Source organism: Pinus tabuliformis, chromosome X (genome assembly GCF_031772625.1).
Source record: "Pinus tabuliformis cultivar Carrire ecotype Pingquan chromosome X, CPIR1, whole genome shotgun sequence".
In the NCBI taxonomy this organism is placed as follows: domain Eukaryota; kingdom Viridiplantae; phylum Streptophyta; class Pinopsida; order Pinales; family Pinaceae; genus Pinus; species Pinus tabuliformis.
In genome coordinates this window covers 1207852175-1207875340 of record NC_142308.1, presented here as the reverse complement: position 1 = coordinate 1207875340, position 23166 = coordinate 1207852175, and the positions used below count along the sequence as shown (strand labels likewise).

Sequence of the window (23166 nt, the reverse complement as noted above, 5' to 3'; positions counted from 1 at the left end):
TGCATTCGTAATCAATAGAATCAAAGTTTTCTTCCTCCTATTTTTTGTATTGAATAAATAGTGTGAATTTTTAGAACTTAAAAAATTTATAATAACAATTATTAATTTAAAATTATGCTCAATAAAATTTGTATAAATTCAAAATTTTATAAACAAGTTCCACTTGATAGCAATGTATAAAAAAAAGTAAAAGCAGTGACATTGCCACCACATGGCTCTTGTTTAACAAAATTCCAAAAAGCATAATGTCCATATCTACAAACCCCCAAAATGGAAGCCATAGGATCAAAAGCAAAATCATTAAATAAAGCGAATTGTGCGAGTGTCCTACCAAGTAATTGTTGAAACTTTTAGTTATTTGATTTTTTTAATGATGTGAGTTAATTCTTGGAAGTTAAAATTTATAAGAGTAAGAAAATTTTGAATGAGGTGAGTTAATTTTTTGGATCTTAAATTTATGAGAATAATGTATATATTTTGGTTTTTTAAATAATAAAATTTATTAAAATTTAATTGTTAATGGACAATAAAGAAAGTTATTATTGGTTTTATTATTAATAATAATGGAAATTTATCACGTAAAATAATTTATTAGCAATTTAAAAAATATTTTTATGTTACATATCTTTAAATTTTGTATTATTAACTTATTTCTTTCCATTTATTTCAAAATAAAAAAATAATTATAATATAAATAATATTGACAAAAAAAGTGTAATCATTGTTATAATTTTATATGCTTTTTAATAATATTTTTTTTCATTTTTTTTCTTTCTAATTTGATCTATTATAAAATATTCATTAAAATATATGTTTTAAATTAGGGGAGGCTAGAGCGGGAGGGGTTTAGGGACCTCATTGAAAAAACTGAAATACAATATGCATGGGGCTTGGGAAAAGCGACCAACAATCAAGCCAAATTCTTGGCCTTGTGGAAAGGACTAGACTTTGCTTTTTTTTTTGCCCCTTGGAAAAAAGGTAATTTTCATTGAGATATAAAAATTACATGTTGTAAATAGAAAAGCATATGATACAATGAGGCTGCGATTGTCAAAAAAAGCCTTTCTTCCACGCAGGGAGGCTAATCACTTAATATCTTTTGTTGTTCTTGTCAAAAAAAAGCACTGGCTTAAGGCTGCCAGTTTTTCTGTCAAAAAATAGAGTTCCTGAAGTAGCTTGAAAATAAATAGAACATATGAATATTTACATACGGATGTGAGTAATATAAGAACAAAAACCACAAAAACTATGCTCCCTGAGAGCTCTCTGCATTGTCTATGTCCATAAAGGGTCTGTGATAAAACTGATAGGCATGCCCTTCTCTGTGCTCCTGTATCAACCAAGTGTCGGGAGGCTTGTGCGCAGCTTCTTTGGATAAGCTGTCAGCGTCCGCATTTCGCTCCCTGTAAATATGTCGACATGTAAATGAATCAAAAGCAGTAATAAGACGATGGGCCTCATCTAGAATATGAAACAATGAGAAAATTGAGCATCTGGTCTTTTTATTGATCCAATCACAGACAATTTTTGAATCACCAAAGAGCTGCAGGTCACGGCATTGGGATTGTAAGGCATATTGGATAAGGAATTTTGCAGAGGACAGTTCTGCAAAATTGTTTGTACCTCCCCCTAATCCCATTTGAATGTGGAACGAATGAGTGTCAGTGAGGTTTAAAATGGCTCCTCCCCCACATCCCTCTTCCTGGGCAGACCCATCAAAATAGGCCCATGGTTTTGAGTGGTCGATGGATTCCAGAGTGATGGTCCTGGATCGGGGTAGTTCTTCATCTTCAGGGATGAGGGAGAAATCAGAGATGATTCGGGAAGAGATGGAAGGCCAATGCGGCATGGAGTTTTGAAAGATGAGGTTATTCCTAGCTATCCAGAGGCCCCAACAGACCAGCAGGGGCAAGTTCTTGAGTTTTTTGGGGGAGGCGCTGGTCCACCAAGCTGACCAGGCTTCTGAAATCGAGGCACCCTACCATCTTGACGAGGAGGGGATTGCTGCTGAGATGGATAGCCAAAGATCCCGAGCAGCCTTACATTCAATAAAGAGGTGGATTGCGGATTCATTGTTGCATTTACACAGATGACACCAGAAGGGGCCATGATGAGCTCGCTTTAACAGGTTATCTCCTGTTGGGATTTTATTCTTCAGAATAGTCCACATTAGAAGTTTGCTCCTGGGGGGCACTTTAGTTTCCATAAATGTTTCCACCACTGTTCCAGATTCGGTGGGCGTCGTTCCTCAACAAGTACCAAATATCCCTCCTTTGGCCTATATCTTCCTACCTTCGAAAGCGCCCAGACTACTTCATCGTCCTCTTCCCTGATCCTGATTTGAGCTTCAGAGAGGGCCCGAGTATAGTCATTCCAAAGATGAGTCCATTGAGGGGGAATGTTAAGATCTCGAGCAGTTTTCCAAGCTTGCTGGAAAGGGGTGGAGCGTTCCATATCTACTATTTGACCAATATATGTAATGTTGTTGTCCTGAAGGAAAGATCGAAAGTCCTCTGGCAGCCTGTGAAGGTTCCCACAACCTATCCAGGGATCACAACCAATTCTGACTCTCATGCCTGACTGGATTTTCCAAGTAAGACCTTCCCTGATGATGTTGAGGGATTTTAGCACTGCCTTCCATATAATGGAGACCCCTGGGAGGCTGCTTGGAGGATGGAAAATCCAGTCCATCAGGGGTACAGGGCTGATGTATTTTGAGCAGGCCACCCTGGTCCATAAACTATTCGATGAGAGCAACTGCCATCCCAGCTTTGCCGCCAAGGCTGAGGAGAAATCTTCTAGCTTCTTTATGCCCCATCCACCCCATTTCTTGGGAATAGAAATGGCCTCCCATTTTACCCATGCAAAAATTCTTCCTGATTGTTTCCCTTTCCAAAGGAATCTACAGCATAAGGCCTGTATCCTGGCTAGGATACCCCTAGGGATCCAAGCCAGTGACATCCAATAGACCGGGGTAGCTTCCAAGACTGCTTTGATGAGCGTGAGTCTACCTACCCTGGAAAGGTATTTGTGAAACCAAATGTTTAGTCTCTTTTCCAATTTGGATATTAACCAGGTCCAATCTGCAATTTTGTACCCCAAAGGCTTCAGTTTGTAGCCGAGATATTTAAGCCCCTCTTCCAGCCTGAGCAGGGTGTATTGAAAGCGGTGCAGAGCATAATGAATTTCATGGGGGGAGCATCCATTTTCTATGAGGGTCAACTTGTTACAATTGACAATCATCCCCGTAGCTTTTTGGAAGAGGGCGAAAATGTTCCTTAGGGAGGTTAAGTCGCCTATACTGCCATTGAGAAAGATGAGCACATCATCCACAAATAGCAGATGAGTTAAGATGCAGTCTGTTGTAAGCTTGATGCCTTGAAGTCTACCCCTTCTGTGCTCATCTTTTATCAACCTATTAAGACCATCCATGATCAGAGGGAACAATAGAGGAGATAAAGGACATCCTTGCTTGAGTCCTCTTTTTGAATAGAAAAAAGGGGAGGCAGCTCCATTGATAAGCACACTAAAAGGAATATTGGTTATGCAGCACATGATCCATTTAATAAACTCAAAAGGAAAACCCAAGTGGATTAGGAGCATTCTGATATAAAGCCAATTTGCTCTATCGAAGGCTTTTGAAAGATCTACCTTAAGGATCATACCTTTTAGTTTTTTGGAGTGCAGCGAATGAAGTACCTCCTGTGTGTTTCCTACTGCAGCTTCATGAATTTGTCTCTCTTGCAGGAAAGCAAATTGTTCGGGCGAGATGAATCTGGAAAGGATGGGTCGCATTCTGTTTGCAATGATCTTGGCTAAAATTTTGTAAATGCAATTACACAATGAGATAGGCCGAAAGTCATCAAATGAGGAGGGGTTGTCAGCCTTTGGAATGAGAGCAATGAAGGTAGAGGTGAGGGATTCAGGGAGCGATCCACAAGTTCTGGAGTGTTCCAAGACCTTTAGGAGGTCTCCTCCCAGAGTGTCAAAAAAATCTGAATAGAATTCGATCGCCCAACCATCTGGACCTAGGCTCTTGTCCTTTTTGAAACCCTTAATCATGGCTTCCAATTCCCCCATTGTGATTTCTCTCAGCAGATCCAAGCTAGCCTCCTGGTCCACAAAACGAGGGAAGAGCTGGGCTACTTGCATGATTTCGGCAATATTAACTTCAGGGGGGGCCTTATAGATCTGTTTGAAGTGAGAGGTTGCTAGGGTGGCCAGCTGAGGAAAAGTGTTTGCTTGATGACCATGCTCATCCAAGAGATTCCAGATGGTGTTTATGTTTTTCCTTCCATTTGCGAACTTATGGAAGAATTTTGTATTATCATCTCCCTCTAAGAGCCAGGTCGCCCTACTCCTCAACCTCCATGCTTCTTCACGATCCATTAGAATTTTCTTCCTAGAGGTGTAGAGCTCCACTAGTCTGTCTTTCAGATCAGTCCTACCGTATGCTTGGATCAGATCATTTTCTAAGGCAGCTATATCCTTTTCGGCATTAAGTAAGGTTTGATCATCTTTGAGGTGCTTGTTATGAGCCCATATTTTAGAAAGGTTCTTCAGCCCCCTAAGATTCTGTGCAAAACCCTCCATTATGTTGTCACATTCAGTCGGGGGGTGGGCTTTCCAGAACTCCTTGATCATCTGAATGTAGGAGGGGTCTTTTAGCCAAGATGAGCTAAACTTAAAAAGACCCTTGGGCTTCTGGGGGCCTCCTCGGATTTCCATAAAAATAGGAAGGTGATCAGAGATACCCCCTGAGCCTACCCATTGTTTGTGAAAAATGCCCATAGATACCAACCCTTCCTTAATAAGAAAGCGATCCAAGCGTCTCGCAAGACTGTCCTCTCCAGATCTATTGTTCCTCCAGGTTGGCATAAGCTTGGTAGAAGGAATGTCCATGAGGTTATGGAGCTCCAAAAGATTCCCAAAATATGCAGATAAGGGGTCTTGCTGTGCATGAAACCCCCAGGATTCTGAGAGACCTAAGGAGAAATTTAGATCCCCACCCAAAATAAGCAGGTCTGTCTGGAGGATATCAGAGGCAAGAAAATGGTCCCAAAAAGTAGGTCTCTGTTGGCAAGGCCCATAGATATTAAGGATGCGAAGCTCCAGGCCCAGCTCTGAAGAGAAGAGGTCAGCTCCCAGGTGGCCATGGCCTCCCCAACAATTGTTAAGATGAAAGGAGTGGGAGTTGAAGCCCATTGCTAAGCCTCCTGATCTTCCATTGGCATCAATTCCAAAAAAACTCCATCTGATGAACATGGCTTCTAGGAGATGGGAGATGGAGTCAGCGGGTCCCAGAGTCTCTTGCAGGAGGATGATGTCGACCGGGGATGTTTGAAACAATCTGCGCAGGGCTAGTTTCTTGTCGGGCCTAGCCAGCCCTCTACAATTGAAGGAGGCTATCTTCATAAGGGGGGCGGGGGGGGGCGCAGTTGAGGGGTTCATTGCTCTAAGTACCCCATTGATAGTAGCTTGCTTCCCCAAAGCAATTTCTTTGCCAGCTCGAAGCTGAGCCTTTGAGAGAGAGGAGGGTCGCCCCCTAGGGAGTTTGGGATAAATAAGAGTCTGAGAGGGATCCAAACCAGAGGGGTCTTGAGGAGCAGGTTTCCGCTTGGCCTTGGACCTGGCCTGGTAACGAGGGGAGGGGAGTCAACCCCGAGGTCCGAGGTGATCATATAGGGGGTGGGAAGGGGGGAAGAGGGAGCCTCAGGGAAGGGGAAGGGGGGGGGGGGAGGGGGAGGAGGGGGGACAAGAGGGTGCCTTCAGAGGGGAAGGGGAAGCCGACTTCTTCAAAGCATTTTCAAAAGGAAAATTGATTAAATCATCAGAAGCATGAAAGCAAGAGGGAGAAGGGGAAATATGCTGCTTACCCGAAGAAACTGTCGACCCTGCATCCGCTCTTGCCCTGGTGAGAGGAGGGGAAGGAGGCCGAAACGAAGGTCTGCTGTGTTTCTTTAGGGGTCCCTGCGAGTGAGTTTGATCCTTTGGTGCCTAGTCACTCTGATTCCCTTCATCTGAGTTGCGATTCTGCTTCCCCTGGTTCAGATCAGACTTTGGGGATATTGTCTTTCCTGCTTCCCCACCATCCAAGTTCCTGGAGTTCTTATTAAGTGGGAAATCCTTAAAAATATGCCCCACCTTGTGGCACCTCCTGCATCTAAAAGGAACCCCTTCATAATCTAGGTTCTGCCTGCAGGAGAAATTCCTCCATTGAATTGTAATGTATTCCTGTAATCCTCCGCTAGTGTCAATGTGAACCAGAATTCGAGCATACGCCATCTTCCCAGTCGAGAGATACGACTTTTCATATTCAAGGTATGTTCCCAGGGAGTTCCCGATGTGTCTGAAGATGTCTTTAGACCAGAACTGCATGGGAAGACCAGGAAATCTAACCCAGAGAGGGTTGGCCCCTAACTGTTCTCTCTCTAGATCAAAAAGTGGAGTCCATCGCCGAAGGAGAACTGGAGCTTGTTCAATGTGCCATACCACTGAGAGCACCTAGTTGGTGTGCTCTGCCCTGGCAAATCTAAGTGCGAACCAACCTTTCACAAAGGTCTGAACCACCGGGAGTTCGGCAAGGTGGTTGCTCCAGACCTCTGAGACCCACTGCTTTAGCCTATCAGCATTGTAGTGGCGACCCCGAATTCTTCCAACAAGCACCCTCTCAGCAGTTTCCATGGCCTCGCTCCACTAGAAGTCCTCTCCCAGCCTTAAGAAGACCTCCAAGTTTTTGGGTCTAAGGATCCTTTGCTTCTTTGATTTGCGAGGGCCTTCTTCAGGGGAGGGGTTCAGAGGGGGATCATGGGTAGGGTTTGTCTCAGGAGCCAGGTCACCCAAGGGAGGGATAGAGGGGAAAGCCCCGGAAATGGGGGGGACCTCGGTGAAATTTCCAGAAAGGGGCAGTGCTGATGCTGGAGCGGATGGTCCAGGGGCGGGGGCAATGGGATCACTGGAGGGTTCAGAGGGCATACGAGAACTGACTGAGGAGGGGAGGTCTTCTACGGACAAACCCAGACTCAGATCAAGAGATTGATCCACGAAATTGAGGGTGGAGGGAGATAAGGGCTGGCCGGTGAGATCAGGGATGGAAGGAGTGACCTTAGAGAGCGTCGCTATTGAGCACGAGGGCCCTGAGATCGAGGGTAGCGAGGCTACTGTGTCAGTGAATTCATCGCCAAAGTGATAGCTGCTAGCCGGAAAAACCTTTGGAGAGGACCAGATGGAGGCGCCCTCAAGTGGGTCTTCGGAGTAGTCAACAAGGTCTTCCATAACCGACACTATAAAACCGTGCCAGCTGCCTTCAGAAACCCTAGGTCGAGATGCTGTAGAAACCGGGAGGGAGATTAGAGGTAATCCCGTAACAGCAAAAAAGTAAAAACCGAGGAGGCGGATGGGCCTAGAGAGTAACGGGCCGGCGTACGGGGGACCAGGGGTGCTGCAGTAGGGTCAGGCTGCTTCGGGGAAGGCGCAGGCAGTGAGAAAATCGGCGAACCCTAACCCCATCTCCTTCGTCACTCAACTAGACTTTTCTTTGTTAAGGAGAATGCAACAATTAGTAATCTATGGAGACCCCATGTTTGCCACTCAATAGGTGAGAAAACTTTAAGGGAGTAAGACAAAGGCCCACACATCTGTTCTATAGAGACTAAGATTACAATTGTCAAAATTTGAGAAGGTGGATTTCTTTCATGTCAAGCGCCATCTCAATTCTGATGTGGATGCATTGGAAAACAAGGGAGTTTCCCTCAAACAAGTAATTCCAGTCCTAGACAAAACCAATGGAATTTTCAATCCTTTGCCATGAAAAACCATAATAAACATTTGAAGGAGAAATAATTTTTCTTATTAAACATAGAAATATGGGTCATTAAGTGGTAGTCGGAAAATCGGATTTATACTAGCCTCATTCTTTAATTACCGTTCCCAGATTCTTCTTCTCTTATTGATGGGCTTTGAAGATTGATGTCCACTTGGTTTGTCTATACATGGGCATGCAGTGAAAGGAACAAATGGTTCTCTGCCCTAGTCTCTAGTAAAATTAAAAGGATGGGAAGGGTGATCAAATATGATCTCATGGAGATTTGAGCATGTCTCATGTACAATTATGTTCTGAAGATGGAGGGTATATGCAGAGAATTAAATGTTTCATATGGAAGAATGGTCCTGTGACTGAGTAACATTGGTAATGTCATTGAAACTGAAGAGTACATTACTAAAATGGAGGCAACGGGATTTGGCTATAAAAATAGTCCATATTGCATTGTTTCACTGAGAGACGTTGCAAAATATTACAAATTATAGGAACGCGAGCTATATTGTGGGTTTAGTTTCAACATGGCTCATTCGTCTGGCTTAGAAAAGGATGAATTGGCAATCCACTGGAATATCTCATGGTGAATTCAGAATATATAGTAATTATGATCAACAAGCAGGAAGCAATGCGATCAAATGGTATGAAAGCTCAATTAGTCCTCGTGAATTAAAAAATTGGTCTTCTGCATACCAAGGTTAAAACGGTTATTACTAAACTTTGACTCCATGTGTTATATGGAATCTACGACTGCGGACAAAAGTATCTTCCCTAGACCTAGTGACATGGTCTAGAACAACATAAATAAAAGACTAGAAAGTTTTCCTTAGAAGAATTGGAGAATGGAAAGACGCTTACCTGTGATCCATTGTAAGATCCTCTCTCCTCTTGGCTTGTAAGCTCCAACCATAGCTCCAATCATTATGATTAGAAACTTCACAAACAAACAACACAAGCCAAAGATCTACGACATTTATGTAGCATTATCCAATCATTTTATTCAATGGATCAGCATAGCATTGAAACACATGTACATAAACATAACATAACACATGTAGGAAAACAATATACTTTTTGTATTAATATAAAGGGAGATAGTTTACAACCAAAAGTGGAAGATGATCTTGTAGTGATCCTCCCAAGTTGACTAATCCTTCCTTACCACAACGTACACCTCAAATCCACCCTAATGCATGGGAATGATAAATCTCTTATGATCAAAGCAACAACATAAGGGTATGATTAGTCTCCAAAATCCAACCTCTAGCTTGTGGATGGCAGTAAATATATAGGAGAGGATGGTAGTTTAGGAATTCTTATCCATTTACCAATCTAGGCTTGAGATCCACTCTTAATGGGAGGATGAGATCAAGGGATAAGAGGTGAAAAATCCAAGGTAGGGAAGATAGGATTCAAAGTTATTATCCAAGGTAAATGGTTGTAACAACTCCTAGAAGCTTCTGGAAGAGGAAGCTTCGGGATTCTTTTTATTTTTCCTGAATTTCTAGAATTAGCACACCCCCAACAAGGGAAAACCTACTCTAATCATAGTAGGTGCAGAACTGAGCAACATATTGTTGAATGTAGGTCCCTAAAGGGCTAGGGTGCATTGGGCTTTAAAAGGACTGAAATGAAGCAGTCAAGGTGAGAAACTTAGGGATTTGAGAGAGTAATGCTTAGGGCTTTGTGTAGGGATGATGACAAGGTGTTCATGGATGTTTATTGATTCGGTTTGTAGGCTTATTGATCATATGTGACCAAATGGCCTATAACACCATGAAGTGTCACTTGGCTAAGTTAAAAAAAAATTATGGGATTGGGGTAGATGAAAATAGATGAGATATGCTTGAGGAAGGAAACACAACAGTGAATTCAGCTGTGAGAGGAGAGGAGCATCACATTGTATATGAGGTGGCAAAGGAAGGTTTGAGCATTGTTTCTCCACAACTGAGACAAATGGTAGAGGATAAAGAAGACTGCAATCTTGATTTTGGAGTTATTTGGCAGGCTAGTTAATCTTTCTATTAGTTAAACAATGTATTGCACATATGTTGCTATATTAGGAGTTTTTGGGTGAATATATAGACTATGTCAGATATCTATTGTGTTAGGTAGTCGGGCTAGAAGGAAAGAAACTCTCCTTTGGTTGTTTTTTAACACTTTTTATGATGAATTTGTTGAATATGTAATGTTCTAGCCTTGAAACTAGACAACCCGTAATAGAAAATCATAAGCATTTCTTATATGTGTGTGTGTGTGTGAGAGAGAGAGAGAGAGAGTTTGAGGAGTGCTAATTCCTGTCAATGCATTACAAGATATGATCAGATTCATTTCTTCTTTCTCTGGGATTGGTTCCTGGTGCATATCTTCTTCTTTTGATGTTTCTTGTTCCTTTTCTTGCTCCTCTTCCCCATCTATGTAAATTAATTTCTTCTCAGCAAACTTATGACCTTTAGTGTATTTTCTATCACAATTGTAACAAAGCCCTTTTGCTCTTTTTTCTTCCAATTGTTGTGGTGTCAACCTTGTAGGTGGTGAAAGGCTAGGAGAAACAACACTTCCATATTTATAGTTGTGAGTGGTAGGCTTCCTTGTTGCCATAATTTTTCTTTCCATTTTTCTTGCCAACCTGGATGCCTTCTCTAATGAATCAGGTTCCCAAAGGCGAACCTCATGTTGGATGTTATCCTTTAAATTCCCTATGAACACATCAATCCTATGCTCCTTTGGAATATCTTTTACCCTTATATTCAATTTTTGGAAGTCCTGAATGTGCTCCATCATTGAACCCTTTTGTTTTAGATTTATCAATTGGCTAAAAAAGGTGTTGTTCTTTGTATCCTCATAATGTGCTATCATTTCCTCCGTGAAAATTGACCGGTGACAAGTTGTTTACGAGAACAAATCCCTCTATACCATACAAAATGATTCGGTTCTAAATATAAAGATGCCATATGTACCTTTTGTGTGTTTTTCACATTATGTAGATCAAAATATTTCTCCATCTATAGTATCGATGTTAAGGGATCCTTGCCATCAAACTTCCTCATATCTATTTTTGGAATATGCTGGGTCTTCAATCCAACGTTAGATTCTACGAAATCATGATTAACATTACTTTTGTTCTCATCATGAGTTTCCTCTACTACCTTTTCGCCATTAGGAGGCCTTTCTTGTAGTAGCTTTGTCCCGCCTTCCTTCAAACCTTCCATGTCTTTCTTCAAATATTCCATGCCTTTCTTCCAATATGCTTTCATACCATCAATATCATCTTCCACGACATAGATAAAACTATTTATCTTAGCTTCAATTGCATTCTTCAAATCATCCATCCAATTTTGATTACTAGGTGTTTCTATTTTCTTGATTCGAGTCATTCTTTTTCTTTCTTTTAGGATCTTGATCTTGAATCTGTTGTATCTTTGGAAGTTTAGATCTCCAAATTCTAGAATTGTGACCTGCAGTAGCCCTTTACATCCTCCTTCCAATTCCACAAGTAATATAGAAATTGGATTCTCCAAGAAAGAGTTATGCCCAATCTCCCAAGATGACCTGATTATATACTTTTTCAGCAGAGAGAACTTGTACGAAGTGCCACGTGTCACTATTTCGACCTTTAGACCTGAAAGCAATATAAAAAGAATTAAAGGCCATTCTCTTTTTGTAACTTGTTACGAAATTTCAATTTAATGCTCAGAGAGAAGGTTATGATGATTTTCCCAAGGTCACCTATTTGGGATTTAATTCAGGAGCCTGCAAAAACCATAAATGTCTTGGACCATATCTCCGAAAATATAGCGAAACAATATCTGAAATTCGGACTCGAGCTTCATCAAGATTTCAGCTCAAATAGGTTTTAATTTCAGAGACTAAATCGTCGTAGAAACAAAACTATAGCGAAAATTCCACGATGACCTGTTTGATATGGAATTCTGGAGCTTGCAAAAACCCTAACTTCCTCATACCATATATCCGAAAATATAGCAAGACAAGATCTGAAATTCGGAATTGAGGTTCAGAACGATTTCAACTCAAATGGGTTTTTGTTTTTGCTTCTGAAACTTTGTAGAGAAAAAGGTATAGTGAAAATTCCACGATGACCTGTTTGGAGTAGCGAAACCCTAGAATCCAAAGCTCTGATACCAGATGTTATGAAACAAACTAACAAAAAGATAGAAAATATAGATTAATGACTTAAAAATTAGCCTCTTCAAGGCGGGAACCTCCTTTACATTACACAAATGAACAATTCTTGGATCATACAATTGACAAAACCTTATTTCTATATATAGGAGTCTAAGGGGTCATAATATAATCAGAGCCGACATAACAATAATAATGTAAGGGCACAAGAATAACAATAGTGGGCTTCTATGGGGCACAATAATAACAATATGGGGACTACATGGGCACCAAAATATAATAAGGGGGTTTCACTAATAACAATAAGGGGTTACACTAGTAGTATAGGGACCTAACAGTGGTCAACACCCTTAGTCAGTACATGGTGGAACCGAAAAGGGTACATTGGGCAACAACTAGGCACATTCTTAGGTATGTGCATGGAACGGTCAGATATGGGTTGAAATACACCCGAGGAGATGACGTTAGATTGAATGGATTCACATATGTAGATTAGGCAGGTAGTTTAGTAGACCAGAAAAGTACCTTTGAGTATTGCTTCAATGTTGGATCAGGAATGATATCTTAGTGCAACAGGAAGCAGAAGTCAGTAGCTCTGAGCTCAGTAGAAGCAAAATATATGGCGGCTAGCACGACTATGTGCGAAGCTATATGGCTTAGAAAACTGCTTGTGAGTTTTTTCAAGAAGAGGATGGAAGTGACCAATATTTTCTCCAATAATCAGAGTTGTATTAAACTCTCTAATAATCCAGTATTTCATGATCAAATGAAACATATTGATATCATATGTCACCTTATTAGAGACTGTATTCAACGTGGGGAAGTACAGTTGCAGTATGTCTCCACAGGAAATTAGGTAGCAGATGTACTCACAAAAGCTCTAGGAAGAGCTAAGTTCATTCAGTTTAGGGAGCATATGGGTATGGTAGAGAATCTGTTTCAATAGCATAAACATGTGGTTTCTTAGTTACAGTAGCAGGGAATGAGAGGGAGTTGCAGTACAGATGCAGTGTTGGCAGTGGAAGGGCCAAAAACAGTACAAATACATCATTTTTGCAGCAATTGATGGATAGTGGTGTCATACATCAGCAACACAGAGGGAGATTTCACAGAATCAGAGTGATGCTTCAGTAGGTTGCATTACTAAAGCACATTCCTCGCTAAGAGGGAGTGTTGATTTATGGTAGCATCAAATGTGCTCTAAGCCTCAAAATTTGCAGGGAGGCTTGGAGATATGTATTCCACAATACCCAGAAATTGTTTTGGGATATTCCACTTAGAGATAGTTTTATTAAAATAATTAATTATTTTTAATGGTCTCCTAAGTCTAACTTAGGAATTTAAAATAATTAAAGGGTATTAATCAACATGTGGGTGAAACTTTAGAAGAAGATGGGGATCAAGTCAATATGATCTGAGCCATTGATTAGAATCTAATTTGAGTTGTTGATTACTCAACTGGAGGATTATATGAAGGACTTCGATGGGCATTTGGAAAATACACTGCAGATACTCAGTTACCCAAGTAAGATCGATTTTCCACTAGTTGAAGTTCGATAATAGGAAATCAAATCAGAGGGAGAGTTGCAAATGAGAAGGAGAGAGGGCATCAACATCAATTAGGGGTGCAAGAGCAGATAGAAGATGCAGAGCAAAGGAGGGTCAACGCTGATGTTGTGGCATTGGGATTGATGTTGGGACTGCGCAATCCCTACGCAGAAGCTAATGCAGTGAGATGCAGACACTAAAACAAATCCCTGTGATTAGCGTCCCTTTTTACTTCTTTTTTTTTGCATCTAGAGCCCATTTTTGGTGTTATTTGCATCCATTTATCAAATATGGTGCAAAACTTGACACAAAATTTGCATCGAGTTTTGCACCAAATCTTACACCAAGTTTAGCACTAGGTATTGCAATAGGTTTTGCACCAAATTTTATGCCAAGTTTTGTGTCATCCTTTGCACTAGGTTTTGTTCCAGGTTTTGCATCAAGTTTGGCACCTAATTTTGTTTGACATACTTTTGCATCCTCATTTTCATCCACTTTTTGCACCTACACTTGCATCAACTTTTGCATCGACTTTTGCACCCTTTTTTGCATCCTTTTTAAATCTTTTTTTGCATCCACTTTTGCATCCCTTTTGCGCCAAGTTTTACATTGAGTTTTGTGTCTAGTTTTGCATATAATTTTTCATCTACTTTTGTTGCATCCACTTTTCCATCTTGTTTTGCATCCATATTTACATCCTCTTTCCATCTATTATTGTGCCCACTATTGTATCTAATATTTTTGTGCAACAATTGGCGCCTATTTTGGCACCTCCTTTTGCACCCACTTTTGATTATAATTTTGCATCCACGTTTGCATCCTCATTTGTGTCTAGGTTTTCATCAACTTTTACATCTAATTTTGCATCCCTTTTTGTATCCACTTTTGGATCAGGATTTGCATCGGGTTTTGTGTCTCATTTTGCATCGACTTCTATTGCATCCACTTTTGCATACAATTTTGGAGATGATCCTAAACCATTCTGGTAAAGTCATATTGTGATCATCCTCATCTTCCCCTTCGTCATATTCTGTATTAATAAAAGTTGTTTCTAGATCAAAAATATCAATGTTACCAGATCTATTAATTTGATCTTTATTTTGTATATCATCAATATTGCCTTCTTCTATAAGATCATTTGCCTTTGGAAGTTGTTGGTTGTCATAGTGAATTACCTCATCTAATTTATCATTTTTTGAAAATACACCTCTAGCCCCGCTTCTCCATACTGCTAAAGGAATGTTGTCACCATAATCTAGTTCACAGTCTTCTGGTTGAACATCATCATTGATGCCAGTTTGTTCTATGTTGCTCGATTCTTGAACTATATTTGGTTGGTCATCATTGCTTTTCTCTGTATTGATTGAGGCATCTTCGAACATATGCCTTAATCTTGGTCATAATGAATGACAAATATCCATTTTGGATCCAAAATATCTTCATAGAGAAAAACCTGCATGTGAAGAAGATAAATATATTAGATCTCCAGTGGTATCAAATTTTATTATCAATGAGAATGTATATATCCACAATAAAAAATGAATTAAAAAAATTACATAAGACCATTATTTCTTATATTTATTATATTTTTTTCATGAAAAAATACTTGCTCACAGTGAATTGGTAGAACATAAGGCTCCTTATCCTGTGGTAGGTATTTTGATGAATCTATAGAAAACAATCCACTATGGATATCATGTCTCCGCATCCTGTTAAATGCTTCATACCATTTACATTTAAAAATACTACATTTGAAAGAGCAGTAATCTAACTCAATAATTTCTTGTATTTTTCCAACGTATTGAAGATTCCCTTCAATAACATTTTTATCTTTTGAACTTGCTCGACTTGATTGCTTGAAATCAACCATGACCCCACAATCGAAGGATCGTCATTTTGCATCTACTCTTTCTACACGATAATGATGGTCGTATGCCCACATTGCAGGATACTTCCTCACCTGTGACAAGCCATTTACTTGAGTGAAATTAAATATGATTGTGCATAGTTAAATAGTTAACAGTGTGATTAATGTATTTAAGAAACATTTTGTAATAATTCAAAATTTACCTTTTTTCACATCCTCTGCGCACGTTGATCTCATCTTCTACTATGTTTGCATCTATTCCTTCCTCATCTATTCGGTTTTGAATTTGTTTAGAAACCCATTCTATTGTGCATTCTTTTCCCCATTGACTGGAAATATCAGTGGGAAGTGGGGTATTCCTTGGGTTTGATATCTTAAATTGTTTCCTTGCTTCTAACACTTCTTTCCTTTTTATATCATACATATCAATCCATTTATTCGTGAATTCCATTTGGTAGAGGACAAACTTGTTGAGCACAACACTTTCATCAACACCTATTAAAAATCAACATATATAATTCAAACTTAAAATATTATTCTTTCAATTCGGGAAGCCCAAAATGATTTAGTAAATGATTCTAAAATAACTATAATAATGAATCTTTTACATACCAATTACTTCTTGAACACCATTAGTTTGAGGCTTTTCTCCATCTATAATATCAAATGCACATTCTTGATCCCAAAATTGTGCACCATATTCAAAATCTTTACCAAGGAATTCACATAGGAAGAAAAATGCTTCATTTAGTACATACCCTTCAGCCATGCAACCCTCTGGATGTGCCTTCTGCTGGACATATATTTTTAGGGTTTTCATGTATCTCTCAAAGAAAAACATCCATCTCGTTGAAATGATACCTGCCATTTCAATGTCATCAACTAGATGTATAAGTAAATGGACCTGTAGGTCCATGAAACTTGTAGGGAGCTCCTTTTCAAATACACATACAATTTCTGTGATTTCTTTCTTCCATCTTGGCACTTCAGACTCATGGATCTCTTTAGAGGTCACCCACCTAATTAGATATTGTCATTAAGTTAGTATGAATTTTTAGTGACATTTAGAATGAGATATAATATATCATTGTATCATATAGAGGAACATTTCATACCACGTAAAACCTTGTAAATATCAAGCGACCACATACCTCGTAAACGCTGACAATCGACATATGGCATTCCTCAAGTCAGTTGTAAGGCATGAATCCCCTCTTATTGCTAGTGGCATGATATGCTATCAAACCAAATTATTATAGTTCATTAGTATTGATTTATCATAATATATCAAAATAATTTTTAGTAAGTAAATGATAAGAATAACAATTAATTGATGTTAATACCTTCATAAAATTGTGATAATCATGTGTTTTGAATCCTGTGATATGTCCCTCTACTGTAAAAGCTTTATTCAATGATGATCCATATCCAGTGGGTGTTCTTATTGAACAAATCACATTTTTTAGTTGATCTAACTCTTTCCTTTTTAGTATCCATGGAGCTTCTGCATATGATTCATTTTCCTTACTTGGCCACAAATGTCTTCTATCAAATTTGGTATGTGAAAGAGCAATATCCCTCCTTAATGATAAAGTTTCTTTATCTTTGCTAGATATATGTCGAAAAAAAGAATCAGGGACATTTTTGAAAACATGCATAGGATCTAGTAAATGAGATATTAATAGATCCTTCGAGTAAGGGAGATCATAAAATATGGATTTCCTTTTCATTCCTTTTGGCATTTCAACCATAACTTGTTCTGGTTCCTCAATTGAATGATCATGATGAAAAAAATGGTTCCAAGCTTTTGATTCAACATCTCCATACATTTTAAGCCAATCAGTTGGACCCATAACCTTGGGAGGAGATTTATTTTCAAATTTTCCATCAAATTGATTCTTCAGGCGGTTTCTGAACTTATGGTCAGGTGGTAGAAAAATCCTGTTGTTTGCATAAATAAATTTGTGTAGATCTTTAGAATATCACCCCTCAAATTGTTCTGCACATCTTGGACACGCAAAAATCCCTTTTGTTTGTAGCCCTATAATCAATAACTAGCTTACATAAGAAAACAATAATACTGTAATACTTATATACAACTTGAATTGAAAATAAATTATGATGTACTACGAATATGCAAATTATTTGATCTCTTACTAGAACAAACACCAAGTCCTGGGAAATCATGCATTGTCCAACATAGTATGCCATAAAACATGAAGGAACTATTTGATGGAGGACATGATATGCCATACATTCTTATGCCTTTCCATAACAATTGCATCTCATCAATAAAACATGCAATGTAAACATCCATTTTTTTCACTTGATGTTTTCTTGGAACGATGAGAGTTAGCATAAGGTGTTCCTTTCTAACACTCATCCATGGGGGAATATTGTATACTATCATTCCAACTGGCCAAACACTATAATTTGAGCTTATGAAAGAGAAAGGGCACACTCCATCCATTGCAAGTCCTAACCTAATACTGCGAGGTTCATCTTTGAATTTTCTTGGCCATTTTTCCTCTATATGTTTCATTGCTTTGGAGTCCACAGGAATTCGCATGAATCCATCTTTACTCCTATTCTTTGCATGCCAATCCATCAATTGTGCAAGAGATTTACAACGAAACATCCGTTGTAGTCTAGGAATAATTGGCATGTGTCGTAAAACCTTATTTGGAACTGTAGAACCTTGTACATCCGTACGATATCTTTTCTCTTTGCAAACATGGCATTCTTCATTGTCTTTATATTCATCTCTATATAAGATGCAATCATTTTTACATGCATGAATTTTCTTATATTTAATCCCCAACTTGACTAACAATTGACGCGCTTCTCTACAAGTTGATGGCAACACATTATCTTCAGGGAATATTTTATCCTTTAGAGCCCTGTAAGTTTTTTTTCAAACCCACATGTTAGAAATGTCATTTATAACGTTGTTTATATACCATAATGTAAAATCCACCTCAAATTAAATTAAATGAAGTTAGTACTTATATTCTAATTGAGGACACAAATTGACAGTGCAAAACTAGAAAAATAATTCAAATTACTTTAGTAAGGTAGTGAAGCTCTTGTCTGACCAACCAAATAATGACTTGATTTCCAATAATATTAATGTGCATGAAAGCTTGGATGTTCTACTTGCACCCGATTTGAACACCACTGTCTTTGTTGCTTGCTTAATTGATTCATTGATGTTGATATCATCATAATTATGTTGGTGGTAATTTCCCTCTATATCAACATCATCATTATTATGCATAGGATCATCACCCTCATCATTGTTTCCATCCCCAAAGAAACTTGTGAGCATTTCATTCAATCCTTCTTCATGCATTACATTTCCATCAACATCTCTACTCTGAGCAGTGGATGGCATGTCATCAGTGTATGCTAATTTCATCAATTCCTCAAATTTTTCACGTGGTAGTGCTCTCTTCAATGCTTCTCTTCTTCTCCTAGTATGGTTTAAAGGATGAATTGGATCATCTCATTGAATTCTTAATGGTCTAGTTGGATCTTGATCATTAGTAGGTGTATCATCAACATTGTTTACCTATAATTAAATGCAACCATTATTTAATGTTAGATAGAAATTACTGTATAAAACATGGATCCATTTCAAAGATATACGCAATAAATTACTCAACAAAACAATATTATACATATATACAATAAATTAAAAATATTATTTTTGAACACATTATTTTAAAAAAAAGCCACATCAATTTCATATTCTTAGATTTTCTACCTTAGGAACATCCAAAAACAACAATTGTCTCAAAGTATTCATCCATGCATGTAGTATCATCATGACCAACCTCTTGTTCATTGTGTTGATTTTCTATTGCATTTACAAACTCCATTGTCATATCCTCTTCCACCCATTTCTTTTTGCGTGATTTAATTGTACGGCGTAGGCCACATCCATATTCAGGTATTTGTATTGGTCTATCAAAATGATTAAAATCCTCATTTGTTCTGATTCCATTGCCAACCTAAAATAATTGATACATGCATTATTTTTTCCAAGCTTAGAGATTAGACTATATAATGTACTTATATTGTCCATTAATTTATAGCTGAACTTATTTATAACACCCACAAAGTATAACAATTGTATCAAAGTATTCATTCCATGTATTATCATCATGACTAACCTCTTGTTCATTGCCACCAATTTCTATTGTATTTGCAGACTCAATTGTCATATCTTCTTCCACCCACTTTCTCATGCGATGTGCTTTAACAGTATGGGGTCCACCCTTGTGTACATATTTGGTTGTTTTACAATAAAAGGGTTCAACTTTGTATTTGTTGCAAACACATTTTCCACCTAAAATAATCAACGACATGCATTATTTTTTTTCAAGTTTGAATAATAAACTATATAAATTACTAGGTTTAGGAAAACAAGGATCAGAAACTAAATTTCATTTTATTATATTTCATAAATTAATGTAATATTTAAGTACCTGATGCCCTAAATCATGTTGTGTGTCTTCATTGGAAATAAATTCATTTGTTTCCATGGCCTCTCTTAGCACCTGCAATACACAACAATGATAATTTTTTTTATTAAAGTCATCTATGGAATTGTTATAGTCTTATTTCTTATTCCATTATTTTAAACATTCTAATTTTCATGTTAGCTATTTGCATTTTCAGTTATGAAATTCTCCACCATTGTTGTGACACTCTTATGATAATTATTGAACCCGAGTTGAAGTCTTAACTTTTCATGCAGATCTACACTTCTGATTATTAGGGTCATATCTATTGAATTTTGGATACTAGTTTTTAACGTGGATATCAAGTTGCTTATCTAGTTTGAATGTACATTAGGAACATAACAGTACTAGACTCTCATGAAATTGTTTAAATCCTATGGAGATTTCGATATTTACCGAACATTAGATGTTGAACATATTATACTACCATGTCATACATGTGAAGCATATTTAATATATGTTAGATGATCTAAATTACACCTTTGCATTAATATTAATACACAAATGATATTTTTTTATTATTGGAAAAAAAACACTATGGCATTTCCAACCTAAGTCAATAATGACTAAAATAATTATTGCATAAATCAATAAATCCTAAAATGATGCCTAAGTGATCTATTCCTCCCAAAGAGACAGGAGTAAAGTATAAATGGTACAACTATGGGCACTACAATGTAAACAACACATGTTCAAACCTTTTCAGGGGTAGAGCCTCTATGCACATTGTGCATGAGGGAAGGTGTTTGATATCTTATAGTTGGTTTCCCTTCATCACCAAAGTGGATTAGGTTATGAGTGGATTGGCAAAGCAACCCTTATTTGTTCTTTTCAGTTTTTGGGAAATCTCAAGTTCAACTAGTGCTAGTAGATGGTTTCAAAGATGTTTGCTAGGGTTTTTCAACAAGGTCACTAGATCTCAATGCAACATAGATACTTCAAATTTGTTGAAAATTAAAACCCCCACATAGCACCGAATAGATCATTAATGACTACCTAGAGAACTTAGACTAAATTAATCGTGAAAGTAAAAACTACAACCAAATTAATCATGAAAGTAAAAACTACAATTGAAAAAAAAACATACACTTGGTAATATACTGGAATTCATCCTCGCCCAATCCAAAGTTGATGAATAATATATTAAGTTGATGAATAATATGTTAAATCTTTAATGAAACTCATGAAAAATAATAAGCATGTTATCGATATAAGAGTGCATGAACTTGCTTAATGTATATTTGTTAATTGGAGATGATGAATATCCAAAGTTGATGAATAATATGTTAAATATTTGATGAAACTCATGAAAGATAATAAGCATGTTTATCCATATAGGAGTGCATGAACTTGCTTAATGTGTAGTTGTTAATTGGAGATGATGAATATGTATATAAATTTATATATGTATTTACAAGGGATTATTGTAATTTCAAGAAATAAATATACATGGCCAATAAATAGGTTTTTTTTTGGCTTGCCCTAACTACGCTAGAACCTATGGCCCTCATTCCCATGTTCAATGCGCTGACCATAGATCATGCACTCCAGAAAACCCCGATTTCAAATAAAAAAAAGGCGGAAGGAGGGGAATTGGGAGGATAACCCGAAAAAGACGCGGTGGGAATGAAAAAGGGCCAGTGCTGGAACCTATGGATCTCACTCCCATGTTTGATGCACTGATCATAGATCATTCGCGCTAGAAAACCCTGATTTCGAATAGGAAAAAAGGCGGAAGGAAGGGAATTGGGAGGATAACTAGAAAAAGACGCGGTGGGAACAAAAAAGGGCCAGCACTGGAACCTATGGATCTCGCTCCCATCTTCAATATGCTGACCATAGATCATTCACTCTGGGAAAACCCCGATTTGGAATAGGAAAAAAGGTGGAAGGAGGGGACTTGGGAGGATAACTAGAAACAGAAAAAGATGCGATGGGAACGAAAAAGGGCCAGTAACACCAGATCATCCGTAGATTGAAGCTATTGGTGGCAGGAAAGAAGGAAAGTGCACGGTTCGGGGAGGTAGTGGGACAAATCTGCGTGGCTTAGAAAGACACAACACAGAGGTTAGTTGATCCATCTGAACTTACCCTCACCAACTTTGACATTGTCTGCACTATTTATACACATTATGTGAACAACTGATGGAATCCCCTAAACTTTCTGTGCGTAGAGTTATTTTTCAGTATTGTTAATGAATGGATTAATATAAGCCCTAACTTTCTATTGCTAGGTTAGCATTATTTTATCCTAGGGAAGAGGAATTGCAGACATTTTGTTATCTAGCCACTTCTAGTAGAAGAAATTTGTGATTATCTGAGACAATTATTGTATCCTTTAACATTGAAAAATACCTTGAAACCTTTTGCCTCACATTAGACATAGTTACCAGTTGGTTCTTTATGGTTCTTAATTGAACTGAGGGTGGAGGATCCAAAACTTTATCCAAGAAAAGATAAGGATGGTTGCAAGGAGATCCAACATGGAGAAGCTTAGCTTCATTAATGAGTATCCAACTAATTTTTCAAGTCAACCCACTCACAAGGAGACCCAACATTGGGCATGCCCAAACTAATTTAGCAAGTCAAGTGTTTACCATTTCCAAGCTTGGAAAAGAAATGGGTGAAGAGGAGCCCTATAAAACTATAAAACTAGTTAAGCTAGAGGTTAATTTCCTCTAAGTGCAAAAAAATTCAAATCTACTAATAGCTCAAAAAGGAGATGAAAGGATTTGCAATTGCCAAACTAGTGATAAAGATGCCTCAATAAATAAATGATTCCTTTAAGAAAAGGAACAAGAGCAACTTACTCAAATAAGCAAATGGATTTGGAATTGCAATAGAGCAAGATACAAACTCTAAAAAAATGGAATGCTCAAAATAAATTAAAATAGTTCACAAGACTCATCTAAGTATTTTGCATGTGAAGTTTAGAGCATATGAACTACAATGCATGAAATGAAAGAAAAAAAGAGAATGAAAATGAAAGTGGTTAGTGTTCATTTAATCTACTTAATGTTAAGTGACAAAAACAAACCACTCAATCAATCACATGGAGACCTTCCGCAAATGAGGAAGAGTGGGATGCCAAGGGGAAAAGGTCACCAAGCTCCCAAGAACAAGTGACTGTATTATATTGGTTCCCTCTTATGAAATGAGGGATGGAAAGGAAGTTGTTTTTGGAGGAAGTTTACAAATGATCCCTCAAAAGGGAGAGATACCTCCTTCCAATAGTTAGAAGTGATTAAAAAATCAAACTAGATGTT

The 23166-nt window shown here is 38.0% G+C and overlaps 1 protein-coding gene across 1 annotated transcript; it reads right to left on the bottom strand.

Moving 5' to 3' along the window:
- Positions 1-1246: 1246 nt before the first annotated feature.
- On the bottom strand, positions 1247-1849 carry LOC149144306 (uncharacterized). Its single transcript, XM_089452121.1, has one exon. The coding sequence runs from the start codon at positions 1847-1849 to the stop codon at positions 1247-1249; it is 603 nt and encodes a 200-aa protein (XP_089308247.1).
- Between the last annotated feature and the right edge of the window lie 21317 nt (positions 1850-23166).